General features: G+C 44.8%; 1 protein-coding gene across 1 annotated transcript in view; it reads left to right on the top strand.

The window, feature by feature from the left end:
• Nucleotides 1-24,334, top strand: part of LOC116988622 (angiopoietin-2-like) — a 145,791-nt gene that overhangs the window by 101,663 nt on the left and 19,794 nt on the right. The window contains exons 6-7 of the mRNA XM_033045493.1: nt 3,519-3,620; nt 14,653-14,819. Coding sequence (XP_032901384.1) covers nt 3,519-3,620; nt 14,653-14,819 — 269 coding nt within the window. The remainder of the gene's footprint in view (nt 1-3,518; nt 3,621-14,652; nt 14,820-24,334) is intronic.

Below are 24,334 nucleotides of genomic sequence, written 5' to 3'. Positions count from 1 at the left end.
CTAATCAGCCCTCATGTGGAACCCTAACATTGATTATCAATAGGCCACTTGGCATTGATAATACAAGGATGTCAACCTGCTGGGCAGTTAGTATGCCATCACTCCCAGTTATTGCAAGGATACAATTTTCACACAAAGGGTGGTGGGTGTATGGAACAAGCTGCCAGAGGAGGTAGTTGAGGCAGGGACTATCCCAACATTTAATAAAAACTGTTAGACAGGTACATGGATAGGACAGGTTTGGAGGATATGGACTAAAGACTGGCAGGTGGGACTAGTGTAGGGGCAAGTTGGGCCAAAGGGCCTGTTTCCACGCTGTATCACTCTATAACTCTATGGTACCTCCACTAGGCCCTGACAAATAATGTATCTGCAACTGCAACTGCAACATTAACCCATCTGCAATACCAACCCATTAGCCATAGACTTCCTGCCATGGGTGTTGCCTCCTTACTCCACTCCGTGACATTGATTTTTACTTGTGCAACAACTTCCTGTTGTGAAACTTGGCCAAGGAGTTGCAATCATGAGTCACCCTCATGAGCCTAAAGCCCCTGTCCCACTTATGCCCCTGTCCCACTTAGGAAACCTGAACGGAAACCTCTGGAGACTTTGCGCCCCACCCAAGGTTTCCGTGCAGCTCCCGGAGGTTCCCGGAGATTTTTCTCCCTAATGGTCGAAAGTGGTTTCCGCTTGTACTATGTTCCGGCGATTATTTAAAAAAATTCTAAACCGGCCGCGACTAAAAATAGGTTGCCGTTTTAAAAATCGGTAAATTTTTAGTCGAAGCCGGTTGCGATGCTAGTTGAAGATGGTTGCCGGAGGTTGCAGGTGGTTGTCGGAGGTTGCAGGTAGTGGCCTGTTTCCGTGCTGTAATTGTTATATGGTTATATGGTTATACTAGTTTGAGGCCTAATATCGTTTTATGGTCAGTTAGTCAGCGGATAGTGTATTTTATAGAACTTATGGTGCCTTGGGAGAACTTAGTGGATGAGGCTTATGAAAGGAAACGGCTGAGATATGTAGTTGGCAGCAGAAGGTGAGCAGCGTGGATAGAGAGCAAGACTACGTCCGGTAGAGGTGGGTTGTAGACGTTTCATAGCGAGGTCGACCACCTCGCTATTTGGAGAGCAAGAAATTCCCAGACAGAGTTTGCATTAGACAAAAATGTCAGAGCCAGCAGGGCAAGACAGTAGGTGGATTTGGTGGAGAAGAAATAGTGTCAGTTGGGGGCAGTATGTGTATTTCTTTGCAATTGTAGCCTGTGCAAGTGTATACCCAGTCTTATGCAAGGGTGATATTTATGGTGATGCAATACAAGCTTAATCTTCTTCTTGCATATGGCGTGCACTGCCTAAAGTTGTAGGTCAACTTATTCTATTCGTTCTATTTGTTGTGCACATCGGTTGATTGCATTAGTGGAAACGGTGGGCCACGTGAAGGTTGCAGTCTCCCACCCCACAAGCTGAATGATAGGCTAGGATTAGTGGAAGAGAGGATGCAGGTGTTTATCATTTGTTAGAGTGAGCTAATAAGCGAGTTCGGTATTTTAACTGTGCATGCCCAGGTCATAGATCACTCGAGATAAACATTTTCGGCAGCTGAGCTGCTGCGTGTATACAGACCTGCATTTCATCCATAGTCAGGATCGAACCTGGGTCTCCGGCGCTGCAAGCGCTGTTGAATTGCTGCTGGATGTCCCCGTCCCCTTCCGAGTGTCCCATGCCTGTCCAGGGATGGCCGGAGATGTCCGGGGTGACATCGGGCCGGAGCAGTTGTAGCCCCAGGCTTACAGTCAGCATGGAGAAGAAGTGCTAACTCCAGCTTAACTCTGCTCCAACTCCTAAGGAACACGTTCCCCGACGGGTCGGGGACTGTCAGCTGCACCTCTCGCCTTATCCAGTGGCTGTCGGTTAACCCCATCAGTGCCGGCGAAAGCCGAGCACCAGTCATCAACGGGGATATACACAAAATGCTGTAGCAACTCAGGACTGCGGGACAGGCAGCATCTTTGGAGATGGCGCTCGACCCGAAACGTCACCTATTCCTTTTCTCCAAAGATGCTTCCTGTCCTGCTGAGTTACTCCAGCACTCACCGGACATCTGCTGCCACCCCTGGACAGGGATGGGACACTCGGGAGGGGACGGGGATTGTCCAGTAGCAATTCAAGAGCGCTTGCAGCGTCGGAGCTCAGCTGCGGAGAATATCTCTCAGCCGATCAAGTCTCTCCCCCTGTCTCCCACTCGCATCTGCCCTCTCTCTCGCTGTTACACCTCGCTCTCCCGCTACCTGGCACCCCCGTTCCTCAGATTAAATATATTTTTACACATCAATCATGAATAAAGATAAGAATTTATACAGTTTATGTAGCCAGCGCTTCGTTCGCTCTTTCTTTATCCCCAATGACCTTTGACAAATCCCATGATTCATTGCGTTTTTTGGAATACCGAACTCGCTTATTGGCCGCTAATTCCTTTATTTAATAGATACTGGTAGCATCAGTGGTGAGAGCAAGTATTTGGGGGTTGGGGGTTGGGCAGAACCAACTGTTGAGCCTTACCAAGATATCGTGGGCCTAACTCAATGAAACACCAATGAAGGGAAGTGCCCATTTGATAACCCCAATGATATACTTGCATCTACGGGATTATTTTTTTAAAAAGATAATTAATATGCAGGTGACTGGGTTTTTACTGCATATGGAGTAATTTATTGTAAGTTGCTGTATTTAGTTAAATAGTACTTTGGTTTTGGGCTCCTCGCAGACAGCACCTGTAGTCAGGATTGAACGCGGGCCTCTGGTGTTGTGAGGCAGCAACCCTACCCCTGCCAATGTGAAACCTTTAGCTCTAACTTTATGTGCCATTATATTTTGGGACTATCAGTATCACTATTAGTTTAGTTTAGTTTAGTTTAATTTAATTTAGAGATACAGCATGAAAACAGGCCTTTTGGTCCACTGAGTCCACGCTGACTAGCAATCCCAGTACACAAACATTATCCTACACGCATTAGGGATAATTTACAATATTACCAAAGCCCATAAACCCACAAACCTGCACATTTTTGGAGTTTGGGAGGAAACCCGAGATCCTGGAGAAAACCCACGCAGGTCACGGGGAGCACGTACAGACAGTACCTGCGGTCAGGTCTCTGGCACGGACCATAATGCACAACTCTACGGCTGCGCCACCGTGCCACAGGGTGAATTTATCATTTCAACCCTCTGTCATGCAATATGTTTATCTTTAAGAATTTCATGTGCCTGAAAGGTGAATAAAACTGTGATGAAGTACTGTCTGTTCCTGTTGAAATTGAGTTATTGTTACTTCCCAATAACCCCCTTGTTATATTTCATTTTACGAGGTTTAGAAGAGTTGAAACCAAGGGAATACAAAAATGTATTTAGGTTGCCCAATGATTGTTTAAGGTCTTGTCAGACTGATGGGAGTGCGTTGCAAAGCTGTTGACGAAAGAATGCATTCTGAACCGCGACTGTCCTTCTTCCTGTCCGCAGGTGTTCTGTGACATGGAGACCAGTGGAGGCGGGTGGACAGTGTTCCAACATCGGGAAGATGGGAATGTGAATTTCCACCGGGGCTGGAAGGAATACAAATCAGTAAGGAATATTTTACTTTGTTTAAAATAATAATTCTGACTCCAAATGTAATAATAACTGATGACCACGAAGTGTGTTTTGTAATTCATTTATATTGGAAAACAACCTGTCAAACAACTTGGCGCGGCATGGTGGTGCAGTGATGGAGTTGCTGCCTCACAGTGCCAGAGACCCCGGTTCGATCCTGACTATGGGTGCTGTTTGAACGTTCTCCCTGTAACCTGCTTAGGTTTTCTCCGGGATATCCAGTTTCCTCCCATACTCCAACGACATACAGTTTTGTAGGTTAATTGGCTTGGTATCATTGTAAATTGTCCCTAGTGTGTGTAGGATAGTGTTAATGTGCAGAGATTGCTGGTCAGCGTGGACTAGGTGAGCTGAAGGGCCTGTTTCCGCACTGTATCTCTAAACTGAACTAAACTCTGATCTGAACAAAAGAGGTGGGTGCCAGGAATACATGGCCTAGATGTTGGTGGAGTCATAGAGACACACTGCATGGAAACAGGCCCTTCGGCCCAACTTGCCCATGCTGACCTGTGTTTAGCCCATATCACTTTGAACCTTTCCTATCCATGTAGATATGATAAAAGCATTTAAGAGGCTATTTGATAGGTTCATAAACATACATAAAATGTGCAGATATGACGTACAGGTTTGTAGGTTAATTGGCTTGGTAAATGTAAAAATTGTCCCTAGTGTGTGTCAGATAGTGTTAATGTGCCGGGATCACTAGTCAGCATGGAACCGGTGGGCCGAAGGGCCTGTTTCCACACTGTATCTATAAACTGAACTAAACTAAATGGTTCACATGTCGGCAGAAGAGATCAGTTCAAATTGACATCTTGCTTTCAGCAGCATCACAGGCACAAAAAACATTTTTAAGTTACACATAAATTCTGCAAGACAGTGAAAAGAAAATTCAACAAAACAAGCCTTCACCAGAAAAGCATAAATAGCAAATAGGAGTTGCACTGGTTACCATTAGTGGGAGAGTCTAGAACCAGAGGGAACAGCATGAGAATAAAAAGACATACCTTTAGAAAGCAGATGAGGAGTTATCTATTTAGTCAGAGTGAGGTGAATCTGTGGATTCATTGCCACAGACAGCTGTAGAGGCCGCCATTGGGTGTTTTCAAGGTGAAGATAGATAGATTCTTGATTAGAATATGTGCCAGGGGTTATGGGGAGAAGGCAGGAGAGTGGGAAAGATAGATGAGCCTTTGAATTGAATAGTGATGTAGACTCGATGGGCGGAATGGCCTGCTTCTGCTCCTATGACATGAACTTATGAAGTGGTGGGAAGTAGTGTTCCTGCATCTGAAGTGAAACACAAAGGTATTTTGTGAAGCATGAAAAGTTGAAAAGTATTTGTAGCGGAGAGAACATCAATACAGAAATAGTCAGTAGCAGAAGCAAGTGAGTTTTGAAGTTATTTATGAAAGGGTAAAGGGAAGTTGTGAAATGCTTTAAACATTAATCTCAACCAGGTCACAGATAGTGCCACAAACTTATGGTGACCCAAAGTGTTTGTTTAACTTGCGTGGAGATTTAATTAACTCACCACTGATTTTGTTGCTGGTGAGTATTATGATAGTAGTAGTCACTGAATATTTATATGGTTCATGAAACCAAAGACTAAAATAAACATTTAACAAATACAAATCCAGGAATAACATTCTTGTGCAGTATTCAAATATTCAATAATTGCTGTCTGGTTTTCACAGTGTTGAAAGGTTGGCAAGCAGTTTCAAGTGTTAATTTGGCTCCCTGGTGGTTGCCTTGCATGAGTCACACCACAGGATGTGAGCACAAAATCGAAACTCGCATTTCAGGCTGCATTCCTGAGGTGTCATATTTCTGAATAATGGTTGAACTAAGCCTCAAACTAGTTGTTTAGAATCATAGCAGCGGGATGTAATCTGTCCTTGACACCACACTCAAACAGCACTTTGCCACTTTCCTCATATCCAGTTTGCATTTTGTTAGCACAAACTCCATAGTGCACCACAGCCTTGGTCCACTGATGGACATTGGAGCAGAACTCCAGAGGGAGGGTGAGAGAACTCCAGAGGGAGGGTGAGAGAACTCCAGTTGGAAATTTTATTCTATTCTGCTACTTTTAGTATATGCTCTAAACTTTGAAATCTTTATGACTAGACTCATTATATTCCATATGATGGTATAGAGTCAGTGTGAGAAATACCCTTTGCTCCACTGAATCTGTGTGGCCATGAAGAATCCATTCACTCTCATCCAACACGTCACCTCACATTTCCTTCATTTCACGGCAGATCCTCGCACTTTCAACCACATTAGGGAACATTTACAATGACCAATTAATCTAATAACCCACACATGCTCAGGGAGTGGGAGGAGCTGTGAGGCACTGGCTCTGCTAGTTGGACTTCTCTGTTTTATTAAGTGAAACATATTTTATGAATATTTCATTTTTTTCCAAATAAGAGTTTCAAAAAAAATAATCAGATGAGCATGAGAGCAGTTATCTTCTGTCAATGATGACCAATACTAGAATTTACATGATTGCCAATAGCAGGGTTCCTAAATAAAATGAGTTTGAACATTTTGCTATGGCTCTTTGTGGACAAAACAAACCTGGAATCATTTAACAGTAAAGTTGCTTGCCTGACTTACTGAGTGCTGTCAGCATCTGCAAATCTAGCTTTGTAGCATTTCCAGCCGTAGCATTTATATTTATGTAAAGGTGGTCTGGGTCAGAGTCATAGAGTTACCCCTCAGATTCCTATAACATCCCCCCCCCCCCCAACCCTTTCACTTTATACCTTTGGCCTCTGGTTCTCGATTCCCCTACTCTGGGCAAGAGACTGTGCGTCCACCCATTCAATTCATCTCATGATTTTGTATACCTCTATAAGATCACCCTTATCCTCATGTGCTCCATAGAATAGAGTCCCAGCCTACTCAACCTCTCCCTATAGCCCAGACCATCTAGTCTTGGCAACATCCTCGTAAATCTTCTCTGCACCCTTTCCACCTATAGCACAGTGCCTGAACAGAACTGAACATAATACTCTAAGTGTGGCCTCAACAAAATATTAGATGACTGCAACATGACTTTCCAACGTCTATACTACTAGTGATAAACCCATCGAGGTGGTATATTTATTGGGCTCTGCATGTTGTATATTTTAACATAATTTTTTACCCTGTATAAGATATAAACAGTTTTGGTCAATTATTATTTGTGCTCAGCAGAGCTTTTATTTTAGTTGGAGGAAATCTTTGGCCTAGAGAGTCACGAGTCAGTAGTAATTTATAGTCATAAGTCCCAAAAAGGAACAATGGAATTCTTGCTTGCAGCAGCACAGCAGATATGTAAGCATAGTACTCTGTAGACACCATATTAAACAACAAAAATTCAATTAAAAAAAATAAAGCTAGACTAAGTGGGACTTGTTGGGTCCCATTGTCACACGGGCGGCCACAACGCAATATTCCACTATTGGAATGAAACTTGTTGGACTCGCAGCACAGGAGAACAGTGAGTAACTACGGCTATCACTTGCCGTTTCTGTGCAAGTAGAAAAACCCTGCAAGCCGAAAGAGCACAAGATCATAGAAACATAGAAACATAGAAAGTAGGTGCGAGAGTAGACCACCAGGTCCGTCGAGCCCGCACCGCCATTCGCTCATGGCTGAACACTAAACAGACACACTTACCCACAAACAGTAGACACAAGACACAGAACACAAGACACTACCCTCCCCTTTATACCGCTATCACCCCTCTCCACCCCAAAAACCTCGTGATCTCCTGGGAGAGGCAAAAAACCGGATAAAAACCCAGGTCCAATTCGGGAAAAAAATCCGGGAAATTCCTCTCCGACCCCAATCCAGGCGATCGACACTTGTCCAGGAGATCACTCAGGTCTTACTATACTAACCATACCTAGGTCCATATCCCTGCCCTCTCCCCGTAGCCACTTATCCCCTTGGCAGCTAAAAAACCATCTATTTTAGTCTTAAATATATTTAAAGTTTCTGCTTCCACTGCTCCCTGGGGCAGTGAATTCCATAAATTAACCACCCTCTGGGTGAAGAAGTTCTTCCTCATCTCCGTTTTAAAAGAGCCCCCCCTTATTCTGCAACTATGTCCCCTAGTTCTAGTTTCCCCGATCATTGGGAACATCCTCGGTGCATCCACCCGATCAAGGCCCCTCACGATCTTATATGTTTCAATGAGATCGCCTCTCATTCTTCTAAACTCCAAAGAGTAGAGTTCCAGCCTACTTAACCTTTCCTCATATGTCAACCCCCTCATTGCAGGAATTAATCTTGTAAACCTTCGCTGCACTGCCTCCAGGGCTAGTACATCCTTTCTTAAGTATGGACCCCAGAACTGTACACAGTATTCCAAATGTGGTCTCACTAATACTGTGTACAGCTGCAGCAAGACCTCCGTGTTTTTATACTCAATCCCCCTAGCAATAAAGGCCAAAACTCCATTGGCCTTCCTGATTGCTTGCTGCACCTGCATACTAACTTTTAGTGATTCATGTACTAATACCCCTAGATCCCTTTGCGTTGCATTACAACGCAGCTCCTCCTCATTTAGAAAATAACTTGCCCTATCATTTTTTTTCCCAAAGTGAATGACTTCACATTTATTAGTATTAAACTTCATCTGCCAAGTTGTTGCCCACTCACCTAGCTTATCTATATCCTTTTGCAGACTCTTCCTATCCTCCTCATCCCCTACTTTTCCTCCCATTTTTGTAGTCCGCAAATTTTGATATATTACACTTGGTTCCCTCCTCCAAATCATTTATATAAATTGTGAACAACTGGGGTCCCAGCACCGACCCTTGCGGAACCCCGCTAGTTACCGGTTGCCATCCCGAGTATGAACCATTTATCCCCACTCTCTGCTTCCTATTTGTTAGCCAATCCTCTACCCATGCTAATATATTACCCCCAATCCCATAATTTTTTATTTTTAGCAATAGTCTCTTATGTGGCACCTTGTCAAAAGCCTTTTGGAAGTCCAAGTATACCACATCCACCGGTTCCCCTTTATCCACCCGGGTTGTTACTTCCTCAAAGAATTCGAGCAGATTCGTTAAACAGGACTTCCCCTTCACAAAACCATGCTGGTTCTGTCCGATGAAGTCATGTTTATCCAAGTGCCCCGTTAGTGTTTCTTTAATAATTGTCTCTAACATTTTACCCACCACCGATGTTAGACTAACCGGTCTATAGTTACCCGCCTTCTGTTTACTTCCTTTTTTAAATATAGGTGTTACATTGGCCATTTTCCAATCCACTGGGACCGTTCCTGCCTCCAGGGAGTTTTGGAAAATTATCACCAATGCATCCACAATCCCCACCGCTATCTCCCTCAAGACCCTTGGATGTAATCCATCAGGCCCAGGGGATTTATCCTCCTTCAGTCTCATTAATTTCTCTAATACCACCTCCTTGGTGATCTTAATAGTATTTAGCTCCTCCATTCCTACCGCCCCCTGTTTATCCAGCGTTGGAATATTTTTTGTGTCTTCTATGGTGAAGACTGATACAAAATACTCGTTTAATGCCTTTGCCATTTCCATGTTCCCCACCAACAACTCTCCAGTCTCACCCTCCAATGGACCAACGTTCACCTTAGCCACCCTTTTTCTTTTTATATAGCTATAAAAACTCTTACTATTAGTTTTTATGTTGTTTGCTAATTTCCTTTCATAGTCTGTTTTCCCCGTCTTAATTAATCTCTTAGTTATTTTTTGCTGACCTTTAAATGCTTCCCAATCCTCTACCCTCCCACTATCTCTGGCTACCTTATATGCCCTTGCCTTCAGCCGAATACTATCCTTTATAGTTTTACTGAGCCATGGCTGACTGTTCTTACCCTTACCCCTTTTTTTCTTCATAGGAATAAATTTTTCTTGAAGGTTATACAGTAGACCCTTAAACGTACACCACTGCTCATGTACCGTCTTATTCTTGAGTCTGCTATCCCAGTCAACTTTGATCAGCTCATTCCTCATACCTTCATAATCCCCCTTATTTAGACTAAGCACCCTAGCCTGAGTTTCAACCTGCTCCCCTTCTATTTGAATATGGAATTCGACCATATTGTGGTCACTTGTTCCCAACGAGTCCCTAACTATGACATTTTTAATTAATCCTGCTTCATTACACAGGACCAGATCCAAGATTGCCTCCCCCCTTGTCGGTTCTGTAACATACTGTTCTAGGAACCCGTCTCTAATACATTCTATAAACTCTTCCTCTAGTCTACCCTGCCCAGTTTGGTTTGCCCAATTAATATGAAAATTGAAGTCCCCCATGATTACAGCAGTTCCCTTTTTACATGCGTCAACTATTTGCAGATTTATGTTCTGACTAACAGCGTCTTAGTTCTGTATAGATAGTATAATGCAAAAACAAAAACAATGCCCTGAAGCCCATAGTTTGTAGTTCAGAGTTTAGCTGGAGTTTGTAGAATTTAATAGCCTAATGGTTGTTTGGAAGAAGCTGCTCCTGAACCTGGACGTTACAGTTTTCAGGCTCCTTTATCATCTTGCCGATGGTAGGAGTGAAATGAGAGCATGGCCAGGGTGGTGTGGGTCTCTGATGATGCTGGCTGCTCTTTTGAGCCAGCTTCTCCTGTAGATCCCTTCGATGGTGGGAGATCAGTACATGTGATGGACCGGGCAGTGTTCACCATTTTTTGCAATCTTCCTTGTTCGCGGGTGTTTGTTACTGAACCAAGTTGTGATGAAACCAGTCTCTACTGTACACCTGGAAGTTCAGGAGACTATTTATTACTGACTGAATCTCCTCAATCTTCATTGGAAGTAGAACTGTTGATATGGGTTCCCTATTATTCATCAATGTGCTGGGGCCAGGACAGACCTTCAGAGAAGGATCTCGACCAAAAACATCACCCATTCCTTCTCTCCAGAGATGCTGCCTGTCCCGTTGAACCACTCCAGCATTTTCTGTCTATCTTCAGACTTTCAACGATATGCACACACAGGAATTTGAGGTTTTTGTCTCTCTCCACCACTGACCTGTCGAATAAGACAGGTTTATGCATCTTTGGTCTTCTAAAATTAATAATCAGTTCCTTGTTCTTACTGACGTTGAGATCAAGGTTGTTGTGCTGGCACCATTGAGTCAGTTGATCCATCTCCCATCCAGGTGAGGCCAGGTAAGGCTGACATATCTCATCTTGTGTGAGAACTAGATTGATGTTTGCAACAGTGGCAGTTTTATGGTCATCATTACTAAGACAAGCTGACTTATTGTTCAGATTATATTTCTCTGTGGTGGGCTTTGAACGCTGGATTGATCATCCAGATACCTATTCAGTAAACCGTCCTCTGGATGATAATGTATTTTCAGAGTTGACAATAAAATACATATATGTTAAAATATTTACTGCGGCTCACTGGCAAGGTGGCGCAGTGTTAAGGGCCTGTCCCACGAGCATGCGACTGCATGTGACAAGCGCGACCAAACCAGAAGCAGGGGTCGCGCGGATGTCGAGTGATCTCCGTACAGGACCGGACCAACCAGCATGCGACGAGCGCCACCAAATCAGAAGCGGGGGCCGCGCGGAGGTCGAGTGAGTGACGTGAAGTTCGAGCGAAGTCCGCGGGAGGTTCGCGCGTGACGTACGGCGTCAAGATGCTGCGTACGACGTCAAGACGCTGCGTATGCCCATTGAGGCGCTGCGTACGGCCTCAAAGCGGCTGCGGGCCGGCAGGCCGTTGCCAAGTGGAATTTTTGAACTGTCAATTTTTCGGAGCCCCGTGCGATCGAAGTGGGACCAGCCCCGCGAGGCCATATGGCTCAATCAACCACGTTAGGGCGCGCTTGCCGCATGCAGTCGCATACTCGTGGGACAGGCCCTTTAGAGTTGCTGCCTTACACTGCCTGAAATCCAAGTTTGATCCTGAATGTGGGTGTTGTCTGTACAGAGTTTGCACGTTCTCCCAGTACCTTGCGTGTGTTTTCCCCAGGTGAAACATAGAACATAGAAAATAGGTGCAGGAGGAGGCCATTCGGCCCCTCGGACTCAATCAAAATGATAGCAGGCAGCCTTGGAAGCCTTACCCCACTACTCAAACCTCACGTCAAAAACCTCAAGTCAATGCCGTGGTAAAAGCTAGCTTCTTTCAGCTTCGGACGATAGCTAAAATAAAACAATTCCTCCACTATGATGACTTCGAAAAGATCATCCACACATTCATCTCCTCCCGCCTAGATTACTGCGACTCTCTTTACACTGGCATCAGCCAATCTTCCCTGTCCAGCCTGCAACTGGTCCAAAACGCCGCAGCGAGACTCCTGACGGGCACCCGAAAAAGGGACCACATCACCCCGATCCTGGCCTCTCTCCGCTGGCTCCCTGTGCGGTTCCGTATACATTTCAAGACCCTCCTCTATGTCTACAAAGCCCTCAGATCGGCCGACTTGAGGTTGCTGAATATCCCGCGGTCTAGGCATAAGGTTAGGGGCGACTGCGCCTTTGCGGTTGCAGCTCCTAGACTGTGGAACAGCTTCCCCCTTCCCATCAGAACTGCCCCCTCCATCGACTCCTTTAAGTCAAGACTAAAAACTTATCTATACACCCAAGGCTTTCCTGACGTCCACTGAGCGAGGGCTATATGTATATATATATGTAGTTTGTTTGTTTATACTATTCTTATAACAAATGTAAAGCACTTTGGCCAACGAGAGTTGTTTTTTTAAATGTGCTATATAAATAAATGTGACTTGACTTGACTTGACTTCAAGCCAGCACCACCATTCATTGTGATGATGGCTGATCGTCCCCAATCAATAACCCGTGCCTGCCTTCTCCCCATATTATTTGATTCCACTAGCCACTAGAGCTCTATCTAACTCTCTCTTAAATCCATCCTGTGGTTTGGCCTCCACTGCCCTCTGTGGCAGGGAATTCTACAAATTCACATCTCTCTGGGTGACAGTCCTGCCATCCCAGGGATCAATCTCGTGAACCTACGCTGCACTGCCTCAATCACAAGGATGTCCTTCCTCAAATTAGGAGACCAAAACTGTACACAATACTCCAGATGTGGTCTTACCAGAGCCCTATACAACTGCAGAAGAACCTCTTTACTCCTATACTGAAATCCTCTTGTTATGAAGGCCAACATTCCAATAGCTTTCTTCACTGCCTGCTGTACCTACACGCCAACTTTCAGTGACCGGTGTACAAGGACACCCAAGTCTCGCTGCTCCTCCCCCACACCTAACCTAACCCCATTGAGATAATAATCTGCCCCCTTGTTTTCCAAAGTGGATAACCTCACATTTATCTATATTATACTGCATCTGCCACACATCTGCCCACTCACTCAACCTGTCCAGGTTACCCTTCAACCTCCTAACATCCTCTTCACAGTTCACACTGCCACCCATCTTTGTGTCATCCGCAAACTTGCTAGTGTTGCTCCTAATTTCCTCTTCCAAATCATTAATATATATATGGTAAACAGTTGCAGCCCCAACACCGAGCCTTGCGGCACTCCACTCGCCACTGCCTGCCATTCTGAAAAGGACCCGTTCACTCCTACTCTTTGCTTCTTGTCTGTCAACCAATTTTCTATCCATGTTAACACCCTACCCCCAATACCATGTGCTCTAATTTTAGTCACCAGTCTCCCGTGCGGGAGCTTATCAAAGGCTTTCTGAAAGTCTAGATACACTACATCCACTGGCTCCCCTTCATCCATTTTACTTGTCACATCCTCAAAAAATTCCAGAAGATTAGTCAAGCATGATTTCCCTTTCATAAATCCATGTTGACTTGGACTAATCCTTTTACTGTTATCCAAATGCCCCATTATTACCTCTTTAATAATTGACTCCAGCATCTTTCCCACCAGCGAAGTCAGGCTAACTGGTCTGTAATTCCCCGTTTTCTCTCTCGCTCCTTTCTTGAAAAGTGGGATAACATTAGCTATCCTCCAATCCGCAGAAACTGATCCTGAATCTATTGAACATTAGAAAATGATCACCAATGCGTCCACTATTCCTAGAGCCACCTCCCTGAGGACCCTGGGATACAGACCATCAGGCCCAGGGGATTTATCATCCTTCAGTCCCATTAGCCTACCCAATACTATTTCTCGCCTAATGAAAATTTCTTTCAGTGCCTCTAGCCTCTTAAATCCTCTGTCCTCCAGTACTTCTGGGAGATTGTTTGTGTCTTCCTTAGTGAAGACAGATCCGAAGTACCTATTCAACTCTTCTGCCATTTCCTTGTGGCCCCTAATAATTTCACCTGTGTCAGCCTTCAAGGGACCCACATTTGACTTTGCTACTCTTTTACCCTTAACATATCTAACAAAGCTTTTATTGTCCTTCATATTCCTGGCCAGCTTCCCCTCGTACTTCATCTTTTCAGCCCGTATTGCCCGTTTTGTTTCCTTCTGTTGTCCTATGAAAGTTTCCCAATCCTCTGGCTTCCGGCTACTCTTTGCTAGGTTACACATATTTTCTTTTAGTTTTATTCTATCCCTAACTTCTCATGTCAGCCACGGTTGCCTCCTACTCCCCTTAGAATCTTTATTCCTTTTTGGAATGAAATGATCCTGCGTCTTCCGGATTATGCCCAGAAATTCCTGCCATTGCTGTTCCACCATCATTCCTGCTAGTATCCCTTTCCAGTCTACCTTGGCCAGCTCCTCTCTCATAGTCCCCTTTGTTCAACTGCCTCACTGACATTTCCGATTTAACCTTCTCCTTCTCAAATTACAGATCAAAACTAATCCAGTTACGCTCCAGATTTCTCACACACTCCAAATATGTACAGGTTTATAGGTTAATTGGCTTGATAGAATTGTTAAAATTGTCCCGTTAGTGTGCAGGGATAGCTGGTCAGCGGTGACTCGGTGGGCTAAAGGGCATGTGTCCGCGCTGTATCTCTAAACTAAACTATGCTGTCTTCAGTGTGGATCAGAGTCACGTGACCATCTGTGAAGACGTTGAATAATAGTTTACACTCTTGCTTCTTCAGGGATTTGGTGACCCCCATGGAGAATACTGGCTGGGAAATGAGGTTGTCCACCTGCTCACCAGCCGGTCACCTCACGTCCTACGCATTCAACTGAAAGACTGGAATGGAAATGAAGCATTTGCTGTCATTGACCATTTCTTCCTGGAAAGTGAGGAGAAGAAATATCGGTAAGTCTAATTTGAAAATTGTACTTGCAGGAACTGCAGTTGATGGTTTACAAACAAAAAACACAAGATGTTTAGAAACATAAAAACATAGAAAATAGGTGCAGGAGGAGGCCATTCGGCCCTTCGAGCCAGCACCGCCATTCATTGTGATTATGGCTGATTGCCCCCAATCAATAACCCATGCCTGCCTTCTCCCCATATCCCTTGATTCCAATAGCCCCTGGAACTCTATCCAACTCCCTCTTAAATCCATCCCGTGACTTGGCCTCCACTGCCCTCTGTGGCAGGGAATTACACAAATTTTCAATTCTCTGGGTGAAAACGTTTTTTCTCACCTCAGTGTTAAATGGCCTCCCCTTTATTCTAAGACTGTGGCCCCTGGTTCTAGACTGGCCCAACATTGGGAACATTTTTCCTGCATCTAGCTTGTCCAGTCCTTTTAGAATTTTATATGCTTCTATAAGATCCCGCATCAACCTTCTAAACTCCAGTGAATACAACCCTAGTCTTTTCAATCCCGCCATCCCAGGGATCAATCTCGTGAACCTACCCTGCACTGCCTCAATCACAAGGATGTCCTTCCTCAAATTAGGAGACCAAAACTGTACACAATACTCCAGATGTATACAACTGCAGAAGAACCTCTTTATTCCTACACTGAAATCCTCTTGTTATGAAGGCCAACATTCCATTAACTTTCTTCACTGCCTGCTGTATCTGCACGTCAACTTTCAGTGACTGGTGTACAAGGACACCCAGGTCTCGCTGCCTAACCTAACCCCCTTGAGATAACAATATGCCCCCTTGTTTTTGCCGCCAAAGTGGATAACCTCACATTTATCTACATTATACTGCATCTACCATGCATTTGCCCACTCACTCAACCTGTCCAGGTCACCCTGCAACCTTCTAACATCCTCTTCACAGTTCACACTGCCACCCAGCTTTGTGTCATCCGCAAACTTGCCAGTGTTGCTCCTAATTCCCTCTTCCAAATCATTAATATATATGGAAAACAGTTGTGGCCTTACTGAACTCCACTCACCACTGCCTGCCATTCTGAAAAGGACCCGTTCACTCCTACTCTTTGCTTCCGGTCTGCCAACCAATTTTCTATCCATGTCAACACCCTACCCCCAATATACAATATACAATACATGAACCTTACAAAACTCCATCCGACATTCTCGGAGGCTATACCTACATACAATGCAGTTTCCCCAAATCACAATTTTTTACCCCAGGCCCTTGCCACTCATGTGGCCCACTGCCGTAAAATTCCTTCCCTTATTTTGAGGGGCATCTCCACCACACCCTGTCCCACAATGTCCAGCAGCGGAAGGACCCTAGACTGTGGTCCCCCCCCACCGAGCCTTGGCATTGGCTGCACCAAGCATCACTGTGTCCCTCAGCACGTACTCCTGCAGTCTGCAGTGGGCCAGTCGGCAACATTCCCCGACGGACATCTCGCTTTGCTGGGAGGTTAACAAAGCTCGTGCAGACCAAAGAGCATCTTTCACCGAGTTGATAACCTTCCAGCAGCACTCGCTGTCAGTCTCTGAATGTGTCCCTGGGAACAGTACCATATAACCATAAAACCATATAACAATTACAGCACGGAAACAGGCCATCTCGACCCTTCTAGTCCGTGCCGAACACATAATCTCCCCTAGTCCCATATACCTGCGCTCAGACCATAACCCTCCATTCCTTTCCCATCCGTACGTAAATCAGCGTCCTCTGTGATGGAGCTGTTCCGAATAAATCGTGACAGGGATCCTTGCAAACCTCTCCAGATTCTCTTTGCAAATCCACACTCTGCGAAGAGGTGGGCAACCGCAACCGTCCCCTCTACATAGCAGCCGTCTCGAGGGCAGCGTGCGCTGGTAGTGAGGTTCCGACGGTGCAGGAAGGATCTGACTGGGAGGGGCTCCCCTCATCGCTTGCCAAGCCTTTGCACATCAAGTACTGCCCAGTTATTGCCCAAGCCCATAACCAGAGATGTGCCCCCTCACGGCACAAGTTATTACCCCAGCATAAATCAAGCTCAGCTTCAGTCAAACTCACGATTTGCACAAACATTGATCTTGGTTGCCATGCTGTATCTTAAAACTGAACAACATTAAATTGAATGTGAAATACAAATTAAAACAATGACAAAATAAGTTGAATTAGGCCATTCGGCCTATCAGGTCTACTCTGCCATTCAATCACGGCTGATCTATTTTTCCCTCTCAACCCCATTCTCCTGCTTGCTCCCCATAACCACTGACACCCGTCCTAATCAAGAATCTATCTATCGCTGCCTAAATAATATCCATTGACTTGGGCACAACAGATTTCTGTGGCAATAAATTCCACAGATTCACCGCCTAGAATGTCCTAGACCATGTCCTAGACTCTCCCACAAGTGGAAACATCCTCTCCACATTCACCCTATCCAGGCCTTTCACTATTCAGTAAGTTTCAATGAAGTTCCCCCACATCCTTCTAAACTCCAGCGAGTACAGGCCTAGTGCCTTCAAACACTCATCATATGTTAACCTACTCATTCCTGGGATCGTTCTCGTACACCTCCTCTGGACCCTCCCTAGCGCTGGCACATCTTTCCTCAGATATTGCGCCCAAAACTGCTCACAATACTCCAAATGCTGTCTGACCAATGCCTTATAAAGCCTTAGCATCACATCCCTGTTTTTATATTCTAGTCCTCTCAAAATAACTCCGCATTGCATTTGCCTTCCTTACTACCAATTCGGCTTGCACATTTTTGAGAATCCCGCACCAGCATTCCCTATTTGCTTTGCACCTCGAATTGCTACTGAATTATCTCCCCATTTAGAAAATAGCCTACGCCTTTATTCCTACTTTCAAAATGCATGACTCTGCATATTGCTGCACTGTATTCCACTTTGCCTACTCTCCCAACCTGTCCAAGTCCTTCTGCAGACTCCCTGCTTTCTCTAATGGTGAATCTCTGGAACTCTCTACCACAGAAGGTAGTTGAGGCCAGTTCATTGGCTATATTTAAGAGGGAGTTAGATGTGGCCCTTGTGGCTAAAGGGATCAGGGGGTATGGAGAGAAGGCAGGTACGGGATACTGAGTTGGATGATCAGCCATGATCATATTGAATGGCGGTGCAGGCTCGAAGGGCCGAATGGCCTACTCCTGCACCTATTTTCTATGTATCTATGTATCTACACTACCTGCCCCTCCACCTTCGGCCCAACTTGCCCACACCAATGAACATGTCATCTACACTAGTTCTACATGTGTTTGTTTGACCCATCTCCTCATAAACCATTGCTATCCATGTACCTGTACAAATGATTTTTAAATATTGTGATAGTCACTGCCTCAACTAATGGTGGCACGGTGGCGCAATGGTAGAGTTGCAGCCTTACAGTGCCTGAGACCCGTGTTCGATCCTGACTACGGGTGCTGTCTGTACGGGGTTTGTACATTCTCTTCGTGACCTGTATGGGTTTTCTCTGAGATCTTTGATTTCCTTCCACACCCCGAAGACATTACAGGTGTGTAGGTTAATTCGCTTGTTATAAATGTAAATTGTCCCTGGTGTGTAGGATCGCTGGTCGGTGCGGACTCAGGGGGTCAAAGTGCCTGTTTCCGCGCTGTATCTCCAAACTAAAGACTCCATGCATCTAAAGTCTGGCTTGAATTTGATTGTTTATTTGCTGAGTTCTGTGTTCTTCTAACTGAGGAATTAATATTTAGGGGATGGAAGTGATTGCATTTTGTGCTCCTGGCGTGAGTGCCAATTACAAAAGATCCTACAATTTACTGGGTAAACGTATCTCATTTCATTCAGCCGCTTGTTCCAAGCTCAACACAAGCAATCCTCAAAACAACTCTATTTGTCTGCCCTTTTGTCTGTGTTTGTTTTGGTCCAATTCCACTTTATGCTATTGTTGTGAAATTAGTTCAGAGATTTTGGAAATTCTGTGCTTAGCAATTGTTTAATGTTTGATTCCAAGTAATCTGAAAATTATTTCACAACGTCACTGCATGTCTTCGTCATATGAAGGACATAAAGCTCAATGTTACTTCACTTTGGATGTAGGTTTTCTGGATGCTTTCAAGAGAGAGCTAGATAGGGCTCTTAAAAATAGCGGTGTCAGGGGATATGTGGAGAAGGCAGGAACGGGGTACTGATTGGGGATGATCAGCCATGATCACATTGAATGGCGATGCTGGCTCGAAGGGCCGAATGGCCTACTCCTGCACCTTTTGTCTATTGTCTATTGTCTATTGTCACTCAACGACCATTCGGATCTGATGAACAAGGACACCCAGATCTCGTTGTACTTCCCCTTTTCCTAACAACACCATTCAGATAATTATCTGCCTTCCTGTTGTTGCCACCAAAGTGGATAACCTCACATTTGTCCATATTAAACAGCATCTGCCATGCATCTGCCTACTCACCCAACCTGTCCAATTCACCCTGCATCGTCATAGCATCCTCCTCACAGTTCACACTGCCACCCAGCTCAGTGTCATCTGCAAATTTGCTAATGTTACTTTTCATCCCCTCATCTAAATCATTAACGTATGTTGTAAATAACTGCGGTCCCAGCACAGAGCCTTGCGGTACCTCACCAGTCACTGCCTGCCATTCTGAAAGGAACCCGTTAATCCCATTTCTTTGTTTCCTGTCTGCCAACCAATTTTCTATCCATGTCAGTACCCTACCGCCAATACCATGTGCTCTAATTACAAAAGATCCTGCAAGTTTGTAGACTGACCGTTGTAAAAAACATCTCCCTAATGTTTCGCAAATGGATGAGGAAGTGGAATGACATAGAACAATTATGAATGGGTGATCAATGATCAGTGTGGGCTGAAGTGCCCGTCACCATGCTGTATCTATAGACTAAAATCTCGGATGAGAATGGACTAATTAGGGATAGCCAGCACAGCTTTGGATGTGACTGGTCTTATCTTCGTTATTTGACTGAGTTTTTGTGGGGGAGGTGAAGGAGATTGATGAAGGGAGGGCGGTACTTGTTATATGCATGAACTCTAGTAAGGCTTTGGATAAAAGTCCCTAATGGTCGGCTAATCCAGAAGCTGTAGGGGATTCACAATGACTTAGTCATATGGATTTAAAACTGGCTCATTCAATAGACAATAGACAATAGGTGCAAGAGCAGGCCATTCGGCCCTTTGAGCCAGCACTGCCATTCAATGTGATCATAGCTGATCATCCCCAATCAATACCCCGTTCCTGCCTTCTCCCCATATCCCCTGACTCCGCTATTTTTAAGAGCCCTATCTAGCTCTCTCTTGAAAGCATCCAGAGAACCAGCCTCCACTGCCCTCTGAGGCAGAGAATTCCACAGACTCACCACTCTCTGTGAGAAAAAGTGTTTCCTCGTCTCCGTTCTAAATGGCTTCCTCCTTATTCTTAAACTGTGGCCCCTGGTTCTGGACTCCCCCAACATCGGGAACATGTTGCATCAAAGATGCATGGTATGCTTGCCTTCATTGTCAGGGGCATTCAATATTAGATCCAGGAAGTCATAATGCAGCTCCATAGGATATTGGTGGAAGGTAGGTATTGTAGCTGGAGGTCTGTGACCAGTACAGTTCTGCAGGAATCCGTGCTGGGACCTCTGTTGCTTATGATATATATATCTAATCATATATATATATATAGGTCCCAGCACAGATTCCTGCGGAATTTGCAATATATACATGTATATCACATATATATGACCTAGACCTAGAGTCTGAAGGAGGGTCTCGACCCAAAACATCACTTATTTCTTCTCTCCAGAGATGCTGCCTGTCCTGCTTAGTTACTCTAGCATTTTATTTCTTGAGACTTAAATGTTGATGGGTTGGTGAGTACGTTTGCTGACAACACCAAAACTGGAGGACTTGCAGACTGGGATATACATCAGCTGCAGACATGGGCGGAGAAATGGTAGATGACATTTAATCCAAACAAATGCGAGGTGATGCACTTTGGGAGGTTGAATATATTGGCAAGACCATTTACAGGATTGATGTGCGGAAGGATCTTGGAGTCCAACTTCATAGCTCACTGAAGGTGGCAGCACCTACGTAGGGTAATGCAGAAAGCATATGGTAGGCTTGCCTTCATTGCTAGTAGTATTGAATATAAGTCAGAAAGTCATGATGCAGTTCTATAGGACTGTATAGAGGATGTATTTGTAGTATTGTATGCAGTTCTGGTTGCCCCATTACAGGAAGGATGTGGAGACTTTGGAGAGGGTGCAGAGGAGGTTTAGTTGAGTTTAGTTTAGAGATACAGCATGGAAACAGGCCCTTCGGCCCACCGAGTCCACACCAACCAGCGATCCCAGCATATTAACACTATCCTAACACGCTAGGGACAATTTACACATGCACCAATTAACCTACACACCTGTATGTCTTTGGAGTGTGGGAGGAAACCGAAGATCCCAGGTAAGACCCACGTGGTCAGAGGGAGAACATACAAACACCGTACAGATAGCATCCATAGTCGTGATCGAACCTGGGTTTCCAGCGCTGCAAGCAGTGTAATGCCCCTGTCCCACTTAGGAAACCTGAACAGAAACCTCTGGAGAGTTTGCGCCCCACCCAAGGTTTCTGTGCATTTCCCGGAGGTTCCCGGAGGTTTTTGTCAGTCTCCCTACCTGCTTCCACTACCTGCAACCTCCGGCAGCCACCTGCAACCTCCGGGAACCGCACGGAAACCTTGGGTTGGGCGCAAAGTCTCCAGAGGTTTCCGTTCAGGTTTCCTAAGTGGGACCGGGGCATAAGACAGCAACTCTACCGCTGCGCCACCAGGTTTACCAGAATGCTGCCTGGATCAGAGGATTTCAGCTACAGGGACTTTGAATAGACTTGGAATGTTTTCTCTGTAACATCAGAGGTTGAAGTGAGACCTGATAGAAGTAAATACAATTATGAGAGGCATAGATAGGGTAGAGAGTTAAAACCTTTTTCCCTAAGGTGAAGATTTCCAACATGAGAGGGCATAGCTATAAGGTGAGAGGGAGAAAGTTTAATGGAGATGTGTGGGGCAAGTTTTTATCTCCATCCAGTGAATGTTATTTCGGTGCCAATTCTCCTCCACACTGAACAAAACGTGAGTATGGCAGGAGGAGAGAGTGTACTTTGATTGGGGGACTTTAATACCTATTAGCCTGGTGTAGTTGTACCACCACTGACTGAATGAGCTAAGTCCCGAAGGAAATGGAAACAAGGATCCCGACCTGAAACATCATCTATCCATATTCTCCAGAGATGCTGCCTGATCTGCTGAGTCACTCTAGCACTTTGTTTCTTTGGTCCCAGAAGGATATCGTTGCCTGACTGCATCAGCCACAGGGTGTAAGTAAATTTACTCGGCCTCATGTACTCATGGAGAAACATGAACTCTTTGTGTTGTGTGGCATTGCCATCCTGCTAAATGGGAAAGACTCTGAACAGTTCCCGCAGTATAAATCTAGGCTGGGGACCATCTACTGTAGATTGTAGCAGGAGTATATACCCCCTGAGATCTATAAACCCATGGGCAGCATGATAGCACAGCGGTAGAGTTGTTGCCTTGCAGCGCCAGAGTCCCGGGTTCGATCCTGATCATGGGTGTTGTTCGTATGAAGTTTGTATATTCTCCTCATGACTTGTGTGAGTTTTCTTCGGGTGCTCCGGTTTCCTTCCGCACACCAAAGACGTAAAGGTCTGTATGTTAATTGGCTTTGGTAAAATTGTAAATTGTCTCTAGTGTGTATAGGATAGTGTTAGTGTGCGGGGATTGCTGGTTGACGTGGACTCAGTGGGCCGAAGGGCCTGTTTCTGCACTGTATCACTAAACTAAATAAAAGACTGGAATAATATTCAAACTAACTTTTTTACCACATCAGGGAATCAATTTGGCTTCAGTGAGGAGTTAGGATGAGCATGTTGGAGCAGTACCAGTTATCTGGAGTTGGAGCCGAGGGTCACTAACACATCAATCCCTTTGATGTAGATAGAATCAGAATGAACCTATGCACAATGTTATTTCAAGCAACATATCTGGCAGGTCATTCTATACAACTGGTGATCCTTCCTGTCTGCTCATATTCATTTTACACAAATGCTGAACTACACAAACATCTTAACTTGGAATGTTTTAACAAATAACAGAAAAACATCTGAATTTCTTATTCTGTAGTAAAGTATTTAATTAATAATTAGTAATTGTAATTAATACGGTCCTCATAATGCGATACTCTCACGTTTAATGCACTGAGACGCCCGACCGGTCCCCCTTGAGATAAATCCTCTGCTTATTTACGACTATTCAATGAGCCAACAAACTAAATGATGCATGAGCCCCATGACTAGCTAAGGCCCTTCAGCCCACCAAGTCCATGCAGACCAACGGCAGGCCTCCAGTCTGAAAAACAACCTTCCATCTCTGCTTCCTTCCATGAAGCCAATTCCGTACCCAGTTAGTTAGCTCTATGCGATCCAACCTTCCTAGAACAGCCTACCATGAGGAACCTTACCAGCTGCCTTGCTGACGTCCATATACATAATGTCTATGGCCTTTGTCAACCTTCTTGGTTATTTCTTCAAAAGAACTCAAACAAATTAGTGAGACATGAGCTCCTATGTACAAAATCATTTTGTTTATCCATAATTAACCTATCTATCCAAATGCATATCTATCTTTTCCTTCAGAATCCTCTCCAGTAACCTACCTACCGCAGTTGTTACTGGTCTATAGTAGCCAGGCTTTTCCTTGCAAAGCTTCTTAAATAGAAGCACAACATTAGCCACCTTCTAGTCATCCGGCACCTCATCGTGTCTAACAATGTTTCATATATACCCGTCAGCACTCCTGTAATGTCTTCTCTGTGTCTCAGATATATCTGATCAGGCCCAGGAGAGTTCTCTACCTTCCTACGCCTCAGGCCATTTAGCACATCCTCGACCACAATACTGACTGTCTTCAAGACATCCCCATTAACTGTTTCAGGATGCCCAGTCTTCATGCCATTCTCCACAAAAAAACAGCCTAGAAATACCTTGCTCATCTCCTGTGGTTCCTCACATAGGTGATCTCTTTGGATTCAGAGGGGTTCTTTTCTCTCTCTAGTTAACCTCTTTTCCTTAAATTATTTATAAAAATGTTTTGGATTCTCCTTAATCTTATCTGCCATTGCTATCTCTTGCCCCCTTTTTGCCTTCCTGATTTCTGCTAAACTCTTCCAGGGATACACTTGACCCAGCTGCCTATAGCTGACCCATGCCTCCTTCATTTACACGACCAGAGCCTCAAATTGTCTCGTCATCCAGGCTTCCTTACTCCCACTTGCCTTACCCTTCCCTGATTCTGGCCGGCATAGTGGTGCAGCGATAGAGTTACAGCTCCAGAGACCCGGGTTAGATCCTGACTACTGGTATTGTCTGTACAGATACTGTACGTTCTCCCTGTGACCGTATGGATTTTTTGCGGGTGCTCTGGTTTCCTCCCACACTCCAAAGA

The sequence above is a fragment of the Amblyraja radiata genome, chromosome 27 (assembly GCF_010909765.2).
Source record: "Amblyraja radiata isolate CabotCenter1 chromosome 27, sAmbRad1.1.pri, whole genome shotgun sequence".
Lineage (NCBI taxonomy): Eukaryota > Metazoa > Chordata > Chondrichthyes > Rajiformes > Rajidae > Amblyraja > Amblyraja radiata.
This window is presented reverse-complemented; position numbering and strand designations above follow the sequence as displayed.